The following is a 14,792-nucleotide window of genomic DNA, read 5'->3' as shown; positions in this document are numbered from 1 at the left end:
GGGAGCCAGGAGGTTAAATCCTCCTAGGCCCCCCTCCGTACCCTCTTGGGACCTGTCTCTGGTGCTCACAGCACTACAGCGGGTCCCCTTTGAGCCTTTACAGTCAGTCGAGCTGAAGTATCTCTCTATGAAGACTCTGCTCCTGCTGGCATTGGCCTCCATCAAGAGGGTAGGGGACCTGCAGGCGTTTTCGGTCGACGATTCGTGCCTTCAGTTCGGGCCGGCAGATTCCCAGGTAACCCTGAGGCCCCGGCCTGGCTACGTGCCCAAGGTTCCCACTACTCCCTTCAGGGACCAAGTGGTGAGCCTGCAAGCGCTGCCCCCGGAGGAGGCAGACCCAGCCCTAGCTTTGCTTTGTCCCGTCCGAGCATTAAGATGCTACGTCGACCGGACGCAAAGCTTCAGGACCTCAGATCAGCTCTTTATTTGTCACGGAGGACGGCAGAAGGGGAAGGCCGTCTCCAAGCAGAGGATGGCACACTGGATAGTGGATGCCATCGCCTTGGCTTATCAAGCTCAGGGCGTGCCCTGCCCGCTCAGGTTGCGAGCTCACTCTACTAGGAGTATTGCATCCTCCTGGGCGCTGGCTCGTGGCGCCTCGCTATCTGACATTTGTAGAGCTGCGGGTTGGGCGACCCCTAACACGTTCGCTAGGTTTTATAGCCTTCGTGTAGAGCCAGTCTCCTCCTGTGTTCTCACCTCAAACGGGTAGAAGCACTGAGAGGCACTGGCTCAGGTCGGCTTGCTATCTTCTCCAGAGTGTCCATGAAGACCCTGTCGAGTCCTCCTTCCTCGGCTCCAGACGTAGCGGAGCGTCTAGGCGCCAGGCCTCTCTCGATGAATCTTTAGAACCGATAGAAGGCTTAGGATACATGAGAGACTTAAGTGAATCCCATATGTCTTCCACGGTACCCACAGAGGCCGTGTTTCCCCGGTAACCTTCTACCATCTTCACGAGGGTTCAATCACCTCCATTCTTCCATATGTCCTAATTGAGCCATATGCGTATTGCTCCGAACCTCCTCCGGGATGGGTGGGAGCTCCGCACGTTCCCAGTGCTCCAGCTTCACTAAGTAGGTAGTGCTATGTTATACAGTGACTGGTCTTTTCTGATCCGCCCTTGGCCTTAGCAAAAATTGGAGGCCAGGTGGCTTGCTCAGGACACTGGAGGGGGGCAGCAGCTGCGGCGCTTTGCTAGGGATCCCAATTCGTCGGTCTCCGACGTGACGTCGTAGAGACCGACTGAGAGGGAACGTCTTGGTTACGTATGTAACCCTCGTTCCCTGAAGGAGGGAACGGAGACGTCACGTCCCGTCGCCTCAGCTGCTGTACCACCGCTGTGCGGCCGGACCCAAGCTCGGCTCCTCAGCGAAATCCTGTCTATGCATTGCACCTGCTGTGTATTTATGCTCACGCTGTGATCAGCGACAGCTGGATGCAATCATGCATGCCAATGTGCATTGGCTCGTTTAGTTTACACACGAAGAGGATTGGTATCTCTAAAGCGATATCCCAATTCGTCGGTCTCCGACGTGACGTCTCCGTTCCCTCCTTCAGGGAACGAGGGTTACATACGTAACCAAGACGTTTTTTATCGTACAATCCTAACCTTTTCTCAGAATTGAGAATATAAACTAAGAATTCAGAGACAAATCTGAATTTTCAGAGAAAAAAAGTCTGAATTGCGAGATAAAAACACAGAATTCAGAGGAAAAAAGTCTGAATTGCAAGATATAAGCTCAAAATTCAGAGAAAAAGTCATGATTGACAGATATATATGCAGAAATCAAAAAGAGTTTGAATTAGATAAAAACTCAGAAATCTGAGAAAAAAAGTCTAAATTTGTGAGATATAAAATCAAATCAGAGAAAAGAGTCTGAATTGAGATAAAAACTCCGAAATAAGAGACAAGAGTCTGAATTGCGAGTTATAAACAGAATTTAGAGAAAAAAATGAATTGTGACAAAAAACTCAGAAATTTAGAGAAAAGAGTCTCCAAAATGCAAGACAAATCTCAGAAATCAGAAAAAATTCTACATTTGTGAGATGTAAACTCAGATTCAGAGAAAAAAGTCTGAATTGAGAGAAAAATTCAGAAATCAGAGAAAAACATCTGAAATTGAGAGATATAAACTCTGAAATCAGAGAAGAGTCTGAATGCAAGATATACATTTCAAAATTAGAGGAAAAAAGTCTGAATTGAGAAACATAAACTCAGAAATCTGAGAAAGGAGTCTGAATTGTGAGATATAAACCTGAGAATTTGAGGAAAAAAGTCTAAATTTGCAAGATACTCGAAAAAATATAAAGTCTGAATTGAGAAATATAAACTCAGAAATTAGAGAAAAGAGTGAAATGCGAGATAAAAACTCAGAATTCAGAGAAAAGAGTCTGAATTGCGAAATATAAACCTGGAAATCAGATAAAGTCTGAATTGAGAAATATAAACTCAGGAATTAGAGAAAAGAGTCTGAATTGCACGTTAAAAACGTAGAAATCAGAGGAATAAAGTCATAATTGTGAGATTAAATTTACAACAGTGAAAGTCGTGATATCTTTTTTAATTTTCAATTCCTTGGCAAAATCAGGCTTCCATAAATACCTGTAAACAAAGCCACTCCCGAATGCAAATCAGAAGTCAAAGTGTTATTGGTGAAGACAGAGACTCGAGGAAGCAAGTAAGAAGTTAGACGCAGCTCGGTTATGGCATAATCAGCAGTTTATTGGTATTTCGCAAGCAAAAAAACAAGACTTAAAATGAGCCACACCACCAGCAGGTGGGAGCTGACAAGCAGAAGAGCGATTGGATAGAAGTGGCGGGACGCCGGCTTGTTAATAGCTACGGAGCCCGCTTCAGGGTCGTCCCATTGGGCAACCTCTCCCTGGGCCAAGCGACCGCTGAGCGAAAACCAGAGAGAGAGAGAAAAAAGCAAACACACAAACATTCAAAAAGATGTTAGATTAATAGGTCAGTTCAGACACAAACTCAAGAAAAAGTTAAATAAGTTAGTCCGGCCTGCTCCAAAACACACAGAGGAATTAATATGAGGGCAAACATAGAGGTAAATGGTGACTAAAAGTCTTTCATTTGTGTGCAGAAGCATGATTAATGTCCATTAATGTCCATATTTTTCCACAGATGCAGACAGAATGCCATACTACAATAATGAATCAATTGCAAAGCAAAAAGTAACCAAATCCGTATTAAATGTGCTGAGAAAGGCAGATTGAGCAATGCAAAAATGATACAAGTGTCTGTTGTGTTGTGCACAAAAACAAACACTCAGTGTAACAAGTGCAATCCGATTCATAAACAACTCCTTTAAACAAAACAGTCTCACATTGATAAGCTGCATCGCTGTTGACCTGCAAACAGGTTTCTCAAACAATCCCTCCCAAGTGCTAAAATAATCATTAATGGATTCAAGTTAACAAGGAAACATTCACTTAAATGCTCGTAAAAAGGGCTCGTTTTCCAACACAAAACACTCCAAACCAATTATGTTTAATTTATGTTGACACCATTTTATAGTGTGCTAATATTGAAAACAACTGTCGATCAAAGTAAGCTGTGTGTTCATTAAATGACATAATGCAATGTAAAACAGGGTTTCTGCAGATATGAACAAGTGAAATTTAAGACTTTTTAAGACCTTTTTAATACCACCTTATATGAAATTTAAGACCTTAACCTGTAATGGAAATAGATATTATATTACATGCATATGTGATATTTAATGTGTTTAATGTAAAAAGTAAACAAAATTTCGTGGCTGTCATAAATTAAATTTATTACTACGATATACAGTGAACTTTCCATATCAGCAGATACTATTCCACACAAAATATCCCCATAAAAGTACCACTAGAAATATCTGATTTAAAAAAAAAAATTCTGAAGCGTTTTTTTATTTTTACTTTTGAAATGTATGCATACCTTTGAAATTTATTTTATGAATTTATCAATAAATTCTAAATGGCTGTTAGCAGTGAGATTACATAATTTACACTGCAAAATTAAAAGTGAGATTAATGTTTTAAATACATTTATTGATTTATAAATATATATATTATAAATGTTATATAAATACTGCGATTCTGTCTGAAGACGCAGAAACTTCCACAGAGGGAGAAAAAAATCTACAGTTGTTAGCAACTGGCCTTAGCCAAGCCCTATATTCAGTTTTTCCAAGCCCAGTTTCGCTAAACTTGCACTTCCTCATAGCTAAAAAGTTAAATCCATTTGACTTCTGCGGTACAATCCGAGAGAGACTCGCGCCAATAACAGAAAGCTGATTGGCTATTGCATGCTGGTCTCATTTGTAGTTTAAATTCAGCAAATTATATTTGGAATAGTGAAATAAAGAACTACAACACCACGGAAACAACAAAAAGAGAATTTAAATGAGCATTAGAGGTAGCGTTACATGGACATCGAAAAAATAAGACCTGTGTAAAATTATTTAAGACCTAGAACAGCGAATTTAAGACTTTTTAAGGCCTAAAATTTTGATTTTTAAATTTTAGACTTTTTAAGACTTTTTAAGACCCCGCGGAAACCCTGTAAAAGCAACGTTATAATAATATGTTAAAGCTGAAAAAAGTGATTGAAATACTATTTTTATATGTATTTCCTGCTGCACAGAAAGGTCAGTCCAGGCCTCAATACTCCAAGAGCAACAAACATTGCTATTCTTTTGATAAGGGATGAACGAGTTTTGTTTTTGCTCCAGATTTACACAATATCTCACTGAAATGTCACAATCCATGCTGTTCTGTAAATGTCACACAGGTTGACATGCATCCACATTTATCAGCACACATGTCAGCTCAACCTTCTATTTTGGCTTTAAACAATTTCCGCAGACCGGTTCTGCTACGTCAAATCAACAGGCTTCTCATCTGCCATTGTAAAACAAACAAACAAACTCGAAGCCTTCAGGGCATCAACACCCAGCACAGATAATACGAGAATCGCCCATCAGGATCTTTAGCAGGATCTTATGTCTTTGTGGAAAGAAAAATGGCAAATAAACATGCTTAGTTTTTTGAAAAGGAAGTTTATGCGTCATTGTAATATTTTAAATCTTTGAGAACGAAAAGATGCCAGTTTGTTTGCTTTGGAAGCAACAGTGAAACTCAAACCACGCAGATCTTTTTCCACTGTTTCCATCGTGACTTCTCCTAAATAAACTAGATTGATATGCAAATCTCAGCTGAAGCACTTAATCGCCGCTCGAGTACATTTACCACAATGCAGTGTTGAGTCTTAGCAGATACATCAAGCCATTTGGAAAATGATTCATATTTTGGCACCGAGCGAAGCAGCAGATGGAAGAACATAAACATTTGAAAAATATAGCAAATCAATGAGAGATTAGTCTAATCTTCTAAACTCAAATCATCTTTTGGTGTTAAATGAGTAGTGGCAGAAATAACTGCTTTGTTACTGAGTACAAAGTGTGCAATAATTATATACATTATATAAACTGAAGGAAATGTAGTAATTGAGTACTCATTGAATGACATTTCCAAAACAGTTCATTTTTCATGTTGCTTTCTGTCCTGTTCGAATGGAATTAGGGCTGAAACATAAGCATGCAAATAAGTAAACTCAAGGGAGACTTGACACATCTATTCCTTTACTGTTGTCAAGCGATACAAACAAATACTGCGTAAAATACTGAACTGTACCCAATGTTTTTTCAGTGAGGATTTATCCCCACTGAGCTTAAGCTTGAGTTCTGGTATTGGCGTTAAAAACATACATATATAATACTGAGGAATTTTTAACCAACATTTTATAGACAAAATTGCTCAGTATTGAATGTCTTGCATTTATGATTAAGACTATTTCACAGTTTTTTTTTTCAGTAATGCAATCTGGGATTGTCTTTTTATTAAACAAAGGGTTATACAATTATTTTGTGTAAAATACTGTAAAAAATGTTTGTAGCTTTTTTAATCTAAATTGTTGAGTGTTAAATAAATTACATTTATAAATGTTATTTTTTAAGATTTATTTGAGCTTGTTGCAATGCATTCTTGTATTGCATTGTCTTTAAACACAAGGCAATATTTTACACAAATATTGTGTAAAATATCGTGCTTTTTTGCAATATTTAAAACAAAATTATTCAATAAATACATTTTAGTCTTTTTTTCACTGAGCTTGTTGCATTGAACGACTAAGAATATTTTGTTAAAATGTATTCAGGGATTGTCTTTTCATTAAACAGGGGTTTTACATTTTTTTTGTAAAATACTGTACTTTTTTAGGTTTGTTTTTCAAATCAAAATTATTCAGTGTTGAATTAATTACATTTATCATTTTTTTTTTGAACTTGTTGCAATGCATTCTGGTATTGAATTCACTTTACACTCAAGGTATACACAAATATAGTGTTTCTTTGCAATGTTTTAAACTACATTTTTTCAAAATGAGATCATTTCAGTTTTTTTTTTTTACTGAGCTTATTGCAGTGAATTCTGGTATTGTCTTTAGGAAACACAAATATAATACAAAGCTTTTTTTAAACAACATTTTATAGTCAAAATTGCTCCGTATTGAATAAATTGCATTTATGACTAAGAATATTTCACAGATTTTTTTTTTCATTGAGCTGGTTGCAATGTATTCTGGGATTGTCTTTTCATTAATCACAAGGGTCATACAATTATTTTGTGTAAAATGCTGTACTTTTTAAAGCTTTTTTCAAATCAAAATTATGCAGTGTTGAATGAATTACATTTATAATTTGTTTATGTTGGTTATACACAAATATTGTGGTTTTTTTTTTATTGAGCTTGAATTCTGGTATTGTCTTTAAAACACACACACACACACACACACACACACACACACACACACACACACACACACACACACACACACACACACACACACACACACACACACACACACACACACACACACACACACACACATACATATGATACTAAGCTATTTTAAAGCAACATTTTATAGACAAAACTGCCCAGTATTGAATAAATTGCATTAATTAATTTCACTTTTTTTTTCTGTAATGCATTCTGGGATTGTCTTTTCATTAAACACAAGTGTCATACAATTATTTTGTGTAAAATACAGTTTTTTTTTCTTTTAGCATTTTTTATTCAGAATTGAATGGATTACATTTATAATTCATAATATTTTTTTACAGATTTTTTTGCTTGTTGCAATGCGTTCTTGTTCTCTTTAAACACAAGGGATACACAATTTTTTTAGCAATTTATATTTATTATTATTAATATTATTATTATTTTTTAATATATATATATTTTTATTGAACTCATTGCAATCCATTGTGGTATTGCCTTATCTTTTAACAAACAGCATGCACAAATATTGTGTAAAATACTGTGCTATTGGACATTTTTTTTTGCAATATTTTAAACAAAAATTTTCAATAAGAACATTTCACTGTTTTTTTTTTTTTCACTGAGCTTGTTGCAGTGTATTCTGGTATCCTTTAAAACAGACATATAATACTGAGCTATTTTAAGCAAGGTTATATAATCAAAATTGCTCAGTATTGATTTTTTTTTCACTGAGCTTGTTGCAATGTACTCTGGAATTGTTTTTTTTTTATTAAACACAAGGGTTATAAGATTTTTTTGTGTAAAATACTATGTTGTAGTTTTTTTAACATTTTTAAAAAATATATATATATAATATAAATTAATAATATTTTTACTGATTTTCCATAATTTTTTGGCAATATTTGTAATATCAGTATTAAATGAATTACATTTAAAACGAAGAACATTTCACTTTTTTAATTAAGCTTTTTGCAGTGCATTTTGGAATAAAATATTGTGCTATTTTTAACATAAAAAATGACTTCAGTATTAAATGATTTACATTTATAATTAAGATTTTTTTTTTGAGCTTGTTGCAATGCATTCTGGTATTGCCTTATTTTTTATCAAACGGCATGCACAAATATTGTATAAAAAGAAAAAAGAAAATGTTATTGATTTTTTTTAAGTGAGCTTGTTACAATGCATTCTGCTATTGCAATGAATGCACTTTGAAACAGTTCTGTGTAGACAGTAAAAGTTTCCAGCTGCTCCACATGACTTCATCTTAAGTCTTGCCATCTGTATGTACAGCATCTGAATGCTCTTTTGTGCTGAATGCTTCCTGCCGTCTATATTTCACAATGACATCTCTACACAAGCTACATGTGAGAACCCCTGGATACAGCATGGATGTTGAACTCTTAAGTACTGGGTCTCTCTCTTAGGATGTGAACAGGAAGCAGTTTTTCACATATTTCACATAGTTCAGCTTTTGTATCAGTTAATCTTCAGCCAGAATTTACACTAGCTTGGATTTCAACCAAACTGCTAGAGACAAGGGATCTGTTTCAGAACATGCAAACATACCTATATACAAGTATTTTATTGCATCATGAGCGACTTTTACTGCATGTTTTTCTGTGCACAACACAATCAGATGCTTTGGTAGACTCTATTATTAACATTAGATGTTTAAGGTTAAGTTTAATATTGAAGAAATAGTTCACCCAAAAATGAAAATGTGCTGAAAATCTATTCACCCTCAAGCCATCCCAAATGTAGATGAGTTTGTTTGTTCATCACAACCGATTTGGAGATTCTCTGCAGTGAATGGGTGCGGTCAAAACACCTGATAAAAACATCACAATAATACACACCACTTCAGTCCATCAATCAATGTCTTGTCAAGTGAAAAGCTGTGTGTTTGTAAAAAAAACAAATCCATCAGTAATGCCTTTTAAATTTAAACCACTGCTTCCGACTCAAAATTCGGTCAAAAGTTTACATACACCTTGCAAAATCTGTGAAATATAAATAATTTGACCAAAATAAGAGAGATCATACAAAATGCATGTTATTTTTATTAAGTACTGACCTGACTAAGACATTTCACATAAAAGACATTTACATAGTCCACAAGAGAAAATAGTAGATTAATTTATACAAATTTAATTTAATAAATGTTTTTCTTTCTGGAGCATCAGTGAGTGTTTAAACCTTCTGTAATAGTTGCAAATGAGTCCCTCAGTTGTCCTCAGTGTTTAAAGATGGATCTCAAAATCACACAGTCATTGTTGGAAAGGGTTTGAATACACAAAAATGCTAAAAAACCAAACAATTTGCGAGACCTGATGGATTTTTCTGAAGAACAGCAGGCATTTAAACTTTTCAGGACTCATGAACAACTATCACTAAAAAACAAAAAAAAACAAAAAAAAAAACATTTTATGTGAAATATCTTTTTCAGGTCAGTACTAAATAAAAAACAACATGCATTTTGTATGATCCCTCTTATTTTGGTCAAATAATTAACATTTAGCAGATTCTGCAAGGTGTACGTTAACTTTTGACTTCAACTGCATGTGTCCACAATCCATAATAATCCTTCCTCCAGTGAAAAAGTCCACATATTTGTTTAGAGCTGTTTTAGACTGCTTTTGCTTCTAAACGGTGCTTGATCTGTGCATATTTTTCTCCTGATTCAGATGAGATGACTTAATCAATATTATGGCTAGAGGCTTGTATTTTAGCCAAAAAACATTAGTTTAAAGTTAAAGTAGTTTCTTACAAACACACAGCTTTTCATTTCACAAGATGTTAAATGATAGACTGGAGTGGTGTGGATTACATGTGGATTATTGAGAGGTTTTTTATCAGATGATTGGACTCTCATTCTGACGGCACCCATTCACTGCTGGGCAAGTGATGCAATGCTACATTTCTCCACATCTGATGAAAAAGCAAACATTTTCAGTGAACTGTCAATTCTGGGAGCACTATTCCTTAAATGCATGCATTCATGATGAGAACAGATTTCCACAGAAATGGCTAGCACTTACCTCCGCATGCAGTCCAGAGCTCGCACAAAGTAATCTTTATTGAGCTGGTGCTCGTCCCTCAGCAGAGAGCACTGCTCCAGTGTTACTGACATGGACGTCCTGTCTTTGGCACTTTTACAGCTGGTGAAGCGGATTCCGTTCATCCGTCGACAGATCTGAGGGGACATGTCACAGATGCCATTGTTTTTACTTTCGCTTGCATAATGTTAATGAACTGATGGCAGATTTGTATCTTCACAAAGCACAATTCAAAAACACGTGCTGCCAAAAAACAAAACCACGTGGATATATTTAGTTTTTAGGTCAGTAATTATATCAGTAAATCTCTCTTGGAACTCATGATGTATGAGAGTAAAACCTCTTACTTGAAATCCTGTCTCTTAACACATTTTTTTTCAGCACATATGCCACGCAGCCTAATGTTTTACAAATGTGAGGTTTCGAAACACACACACTTCCTGCACGGACTCCATGACCTCAAAACTCAGCCTCACCATTCCCGCAAGCCACAGGATCTCCACATTCTTTCTCTTCTTGGTTACTACATTCTGGCCGAGGGTGTCGAGCACTTCCTTGATGTCGGTCTGCGTCTGAAAGCACGGCAGGCCTTCGGAAAGAAGAGACAAAAAGAGCAGACACTTGAGACGACACGCATCAACAGGGTTTAAAGAGGGCTTGTTTGTCTCTGTATTGACAAGTGCTAAAGATGAGATCGAAAAGTCTGGGGACATGTTATTTTTCAGATAAACAGAGAGATGGAAAGAGGACAAGATGTGACATGCTGCGATGCAGCTTGGCATTCGTCTGCTGGGAGCATTCATCACCCAGAGCCGTCACGCTCCATAGACGTGACTGACATATCAGAGAACAATAAATTCCTGCACTCAGATAAAACATGAGACGCAGTGCTTGACACAAACACTGCAGAAGAGCCGCATGGCTGTGGATGTGTCGCATGAATGCCCATGATCAGAAGTTAATCTTAAAAACTAAATCAGTCGAATGTGGGATCTTTTGTTTGTTTGTTTGTTTTTTGGTTTTGTTTTCGTCTTCAGAAATAAACAAATCATGTGATAAATATATGACCCTGGAGCACAAATCCAGTCTTAAGGAGCATGGGTGTATTTGCAGCAATAGCCAAAAATCCATTGATCCAATGATTTTGCAAGGAAAGAAATCATGTTTCATGAAGTTATTTAGTAAATGTCCTACCCTTAATATATCAAAACTTAATTGTTGATTGGTAATATGCATGGCTAAGAACTTCATTTGAACAACTTTAAACACAATTTTCTCAATATTTCATTTTTTTGCACCCTCAGATTCCAGAATTTAAAATTTCCTAACAAACCATACTTTAATGGAAAGCTTGTTTATTCAGCTTTTAGATGATGTATAAATCTCAATTAAAAAAAATGGACCCTTATGACTGGTTTTGTGGTCCAGGGTCTCTCTCACACACACACACACACACACACACACACACACACACACACACACACACACACACACACACACACACACACACACACACACACACGTTGGGTTTACATGTTTTATGGGGACATTCCATAGGCGTAATGGTTTTTATACTGTACAAACCGTACTTTCTATCACCCTACACCAACCCAACACCTAAACCTAGCCCTCACAGGAGATTGTGCATACTTTTACTTCATCAAAAAAAACTCATTGTGCATGATTTATAAGCCTGTTTCCTCATGGGGACCTGAGAAATGTCCCCACAAGGTCAAAATCTACTGGTATTCCTATCCTTGTGGGGACATTTGGTCCCCACAACGTGATGAATACCAGGTACACACACACACACACACACACACACACACACACACACACACACACACACACACACACACACACACACACACACATTATCAGATATTTTGTTTGTTTGTTTTTGGGTTTTGTTTTCGTTTTCAGAAATAAATAACAATTCATGTGATAAATATATGACACTAAAATACATTGCATGGGTCAAAATTGTAATTTGTTCTTTTATGCCAACATCATTAGGATATTAAGTACAAATGTAAATTTCATACGGTAAATATATCAAAATGTAATATGCATTGCTAAGAACTTTATTTGGACAACTTTTCTCAATATTTAGATTTTTTTGCACACTCAGATTCCAGTTTTTCAAATCTCGACCAAATATTGTCCTGTCCCAACAAACCATGCATCAATGGAAAGCTGACTTATATAGTGCTCAGATGATGTATAAATAATCAATTTCAAAATCTGACCATGTTCAGGGGGAAGTCCAGGGTCACACACACTTACACATATATATGTGACCCGATCTGGCGAAATGAGTCGGAAGTCGCAACATTCTATTTTAAGAAACAGTGTCAATCTCCGATGAAAGCGACAGCGATGTCAAAGTTCCTTTGGATGAAGAAATGGAGCATGAATTTGTCACCCCTGTGGAAGAGGATCATGAAGATTGCTGTAAAGGTTGTAAACTCAACGATGGAGAGCCGAGTTTGATTTCTACATGTGCGTATGCGCAATGTTTTATTAAAATAAATACTTTAAAATAATTTGAGGTTCAGCCTGGTTTAATAGAATTTATTTATACAAAAGTCTTTGATCAAATTAAGCAGTAAAATAAATACTTTATCGCTTTAAAAGAAATAGATTTTGAGAGATATCAACAAAAACGGGCAAAAAAAAACTTTAAAAGCGAGAGGTTTTCAATTGGAAACAGAGAGCAGATGACCATAATTCAAAAGGGGATTTCTTTTAAACCATTCATTTTAAAGCTAACAGTCTCCTCTTTCCACTGATACCAAAATCTCAGTTTTTCGAAATTTGGGTCACTGTGACTCAAACAGTTAATAGTGTGAGTGTATATATATATGAATATATGTTGGTCACATAAAAATACAGTAAAAACAATATATGAGATATTTTACCATTTTAAATAAACATGTTCTATTTGAATATAAAATTTAAAGGAACACTCCACTTTTTTTGGAAATAGGCTCATTCTCCAGCTCCCCCCCGAGTTAATAAATTGAGTTTTACCATTTTGAAATCCATTCAGCCGTTCTCCTGTTCTGGCGATATCACTTATAGCATAGCTTAGCATAGATCATTGAATCCTATTAGACCAATAGCATCGCGTTCAAAAATGACCAACGAGTTTCGATATTCGTCCTATTTAAAACTTGACTCTTCTGTAGTTATATCGTGTACTAATACCGGCAGAAAATGTAAAGCTGTGATTTTCTAGGCCGATAAGATTAGGAACTACACTTCCATTCCGGAGTAATAGTCAAGGAAGTTTGCTGCCGTAATATGGCCGAAGCAGGCGGAGTAATATCACGCAGCACATGTGCAAATGCTAAACTAGCTGGGAACTCATTTCAGGCACTGCGTGATATTACTCCACCTGCTGCGGTATTAGTACATGATATAACTACAGAAGAGGCAAGTTTTAAATAAGTCAAATATCGAAACTCGTTGGTCATTTTTGAACGCGATGCTATTGGTCTAATAGGATTCAATGATCTATGCAAAGCTATGCTAAAACTGATATCGCCAGAACAGGAGAACGACTGAATGGATTTCAAAACGGGAAAACTCAACTTATTAACTCGGGGGGAGTTGGAGAATGAGCCTATTTCCTAAAAAAGTGGAGTGTCCCTTTAAAATAAATAAAATATAATTCAGAATACTTTTTCCCCCAGGACTCAAGCCAACTTAATTATCCAGGCTGCAGTGTGCACTGCTACATTTGTGTATGCAAATGAAGCGCACATGCTACGAGCACAGTATAAGAGCTGACAGGACAGGTAAATACATTTTTACTGACATATGGCCTGACAAAATCTCATCTGACCGCAGTTTAATGATGTTCTAAAAGGTTGGTTGAACTTGCATGAATGTTAAACTTACATTCAGACGGCACTGTGTTGGTTAAGGATTTATAGTAACCTTCTAGAATCTCGAAGTTCTTCTGGTTTATTCTCTCCTGTAAAGATATGTCACCGAATCTGCAAGGGAGACAAACAGAGAGCACAGGCATCATGTTCCAGCTCAGACATGCTTCACTGAGCTTTCACGCTTGTAGGGATATTGTTTCACTTCTATGCGTCGGTGCTTGTACCTCTCAGCGAAGGTTTGTTGCTCGTTTATGCCCACGTTGAAGAGCACGGGGAGCACGCGTAGCGGCTTGCCCTCGCGCAGCTCATCAGGGAGCGCTTGGAAGGCATGATGTGGGAGAGGCACCTCGACAGTGTAACGGTCTCTGGGACAAAAACAGGGTACATTTCCATACTTGGTCAATACCAGCATGCAGCTGCACAACGTACATGTTCCCACAGCTTCCATCGGGCTTTTCTTTTTCCATCGAAAGTTAGAGGATGCACTTACAATGCACATATGTGACCACAAAATCTTAGGTATATTGTTTTTAGGATATTGTTATTCATTTGGACTTTAAAGTTGATTTTCTTGATTTTTTTTTTTGCATCCTCCAGATTTTCAAATTGTTGTATCTCAGCCAAATATTGTCCTATCCTAACAAAAGCCTATTCATTCAGCTTTCAGATGATGTATAAATGGACCCTTATGACTGGTTTTATGGTCCATTGGTACAATAGAGTAGCATTCAAACGTTTGGGTTTGGTAAGATGTTGTAGTATTTTTGAAAGTCGTCTCTTCTGCTCACCAAAGCTGCATTTATTTGATCAAAAACAGTAAAAACAATAAAATTAAGAAATATTTTTACAATATAAAGTAACATAATTTTAAACGTAAAATAACAAAATTTCTATTTGACTGCATTTTAAAATGTCATTTATTTCTGTGATCAAAGCTGAATTTTCAGCATCATTACTCAAGCCTTAAGTGTCACATGCTCCCCTCAGAAATCATTCT

At 36.6% G+C, this 14,792-nt stretch overlaps 2 protein-coding genes across 2 annotated transcripts in view; both read right to left on the bottom strand.

Annotated features, from left to right (window-relative positions):
- The window catches only part of ptprua (protein tyrosine phosphatase receptor type Ua), a 404,456-nt gene that overhangs the window by 220,133 nt on the left and 169,531 nt on the right, over positions 1-14,792 (bottom strand). The window lies entirely within an intron of this gene.
- Positions 2,712-14,792, bottom strand: part of LOC141290204 (type II inositol 3,4-bisphosphate 4-phosphatase-like) — a 36,792-nt gene continuing 24,711 nt past the window's right edge. The window contains exons 8-12 of the mRNA XM_073822403.1: positions 14,020-14,160; positions 13,809-13,906; positions 10,379-10,491; positions 9,885-10,039; positions 2,712-2,898 (exon numbers count right to left, since the gene is read on the bottom strand). Coding sequence (XP_073678504.1) covers positions 2,721-2,898; positions 9,885-10,039; positions 10,379-10,491; positions 13,809-13,906; positions 14,020-14,160 — 685 coding nt within the window. The 3' untranslated portion in view covers positions 2,712-2,720. The remainder of the gene's footprint in view (positions 2,899-9,884; positions 10,040-10,378; positions 10,492-13,808; positions 13,907-14,019; positions 14,161-14,792) is intronic.

The sequence above is a fragment of the Garra rufa genome, chromosome 17, assembly GCF_049309525.1.
Source record: "Garra rufa chromosome 17, GarRuf1.0, whole genome shotgun sequence".
NCBI lineage: Eukaryota > Metazoa > Chordata > Actinopteri > Cypriniformes > Cyprinidae > Garra > Garra rufa.
The sequence above is the reverse complement of the archived record's forward strand: the minus strand, read 5'-3'. Positions and strand labels throughout refer to the sequence as shown.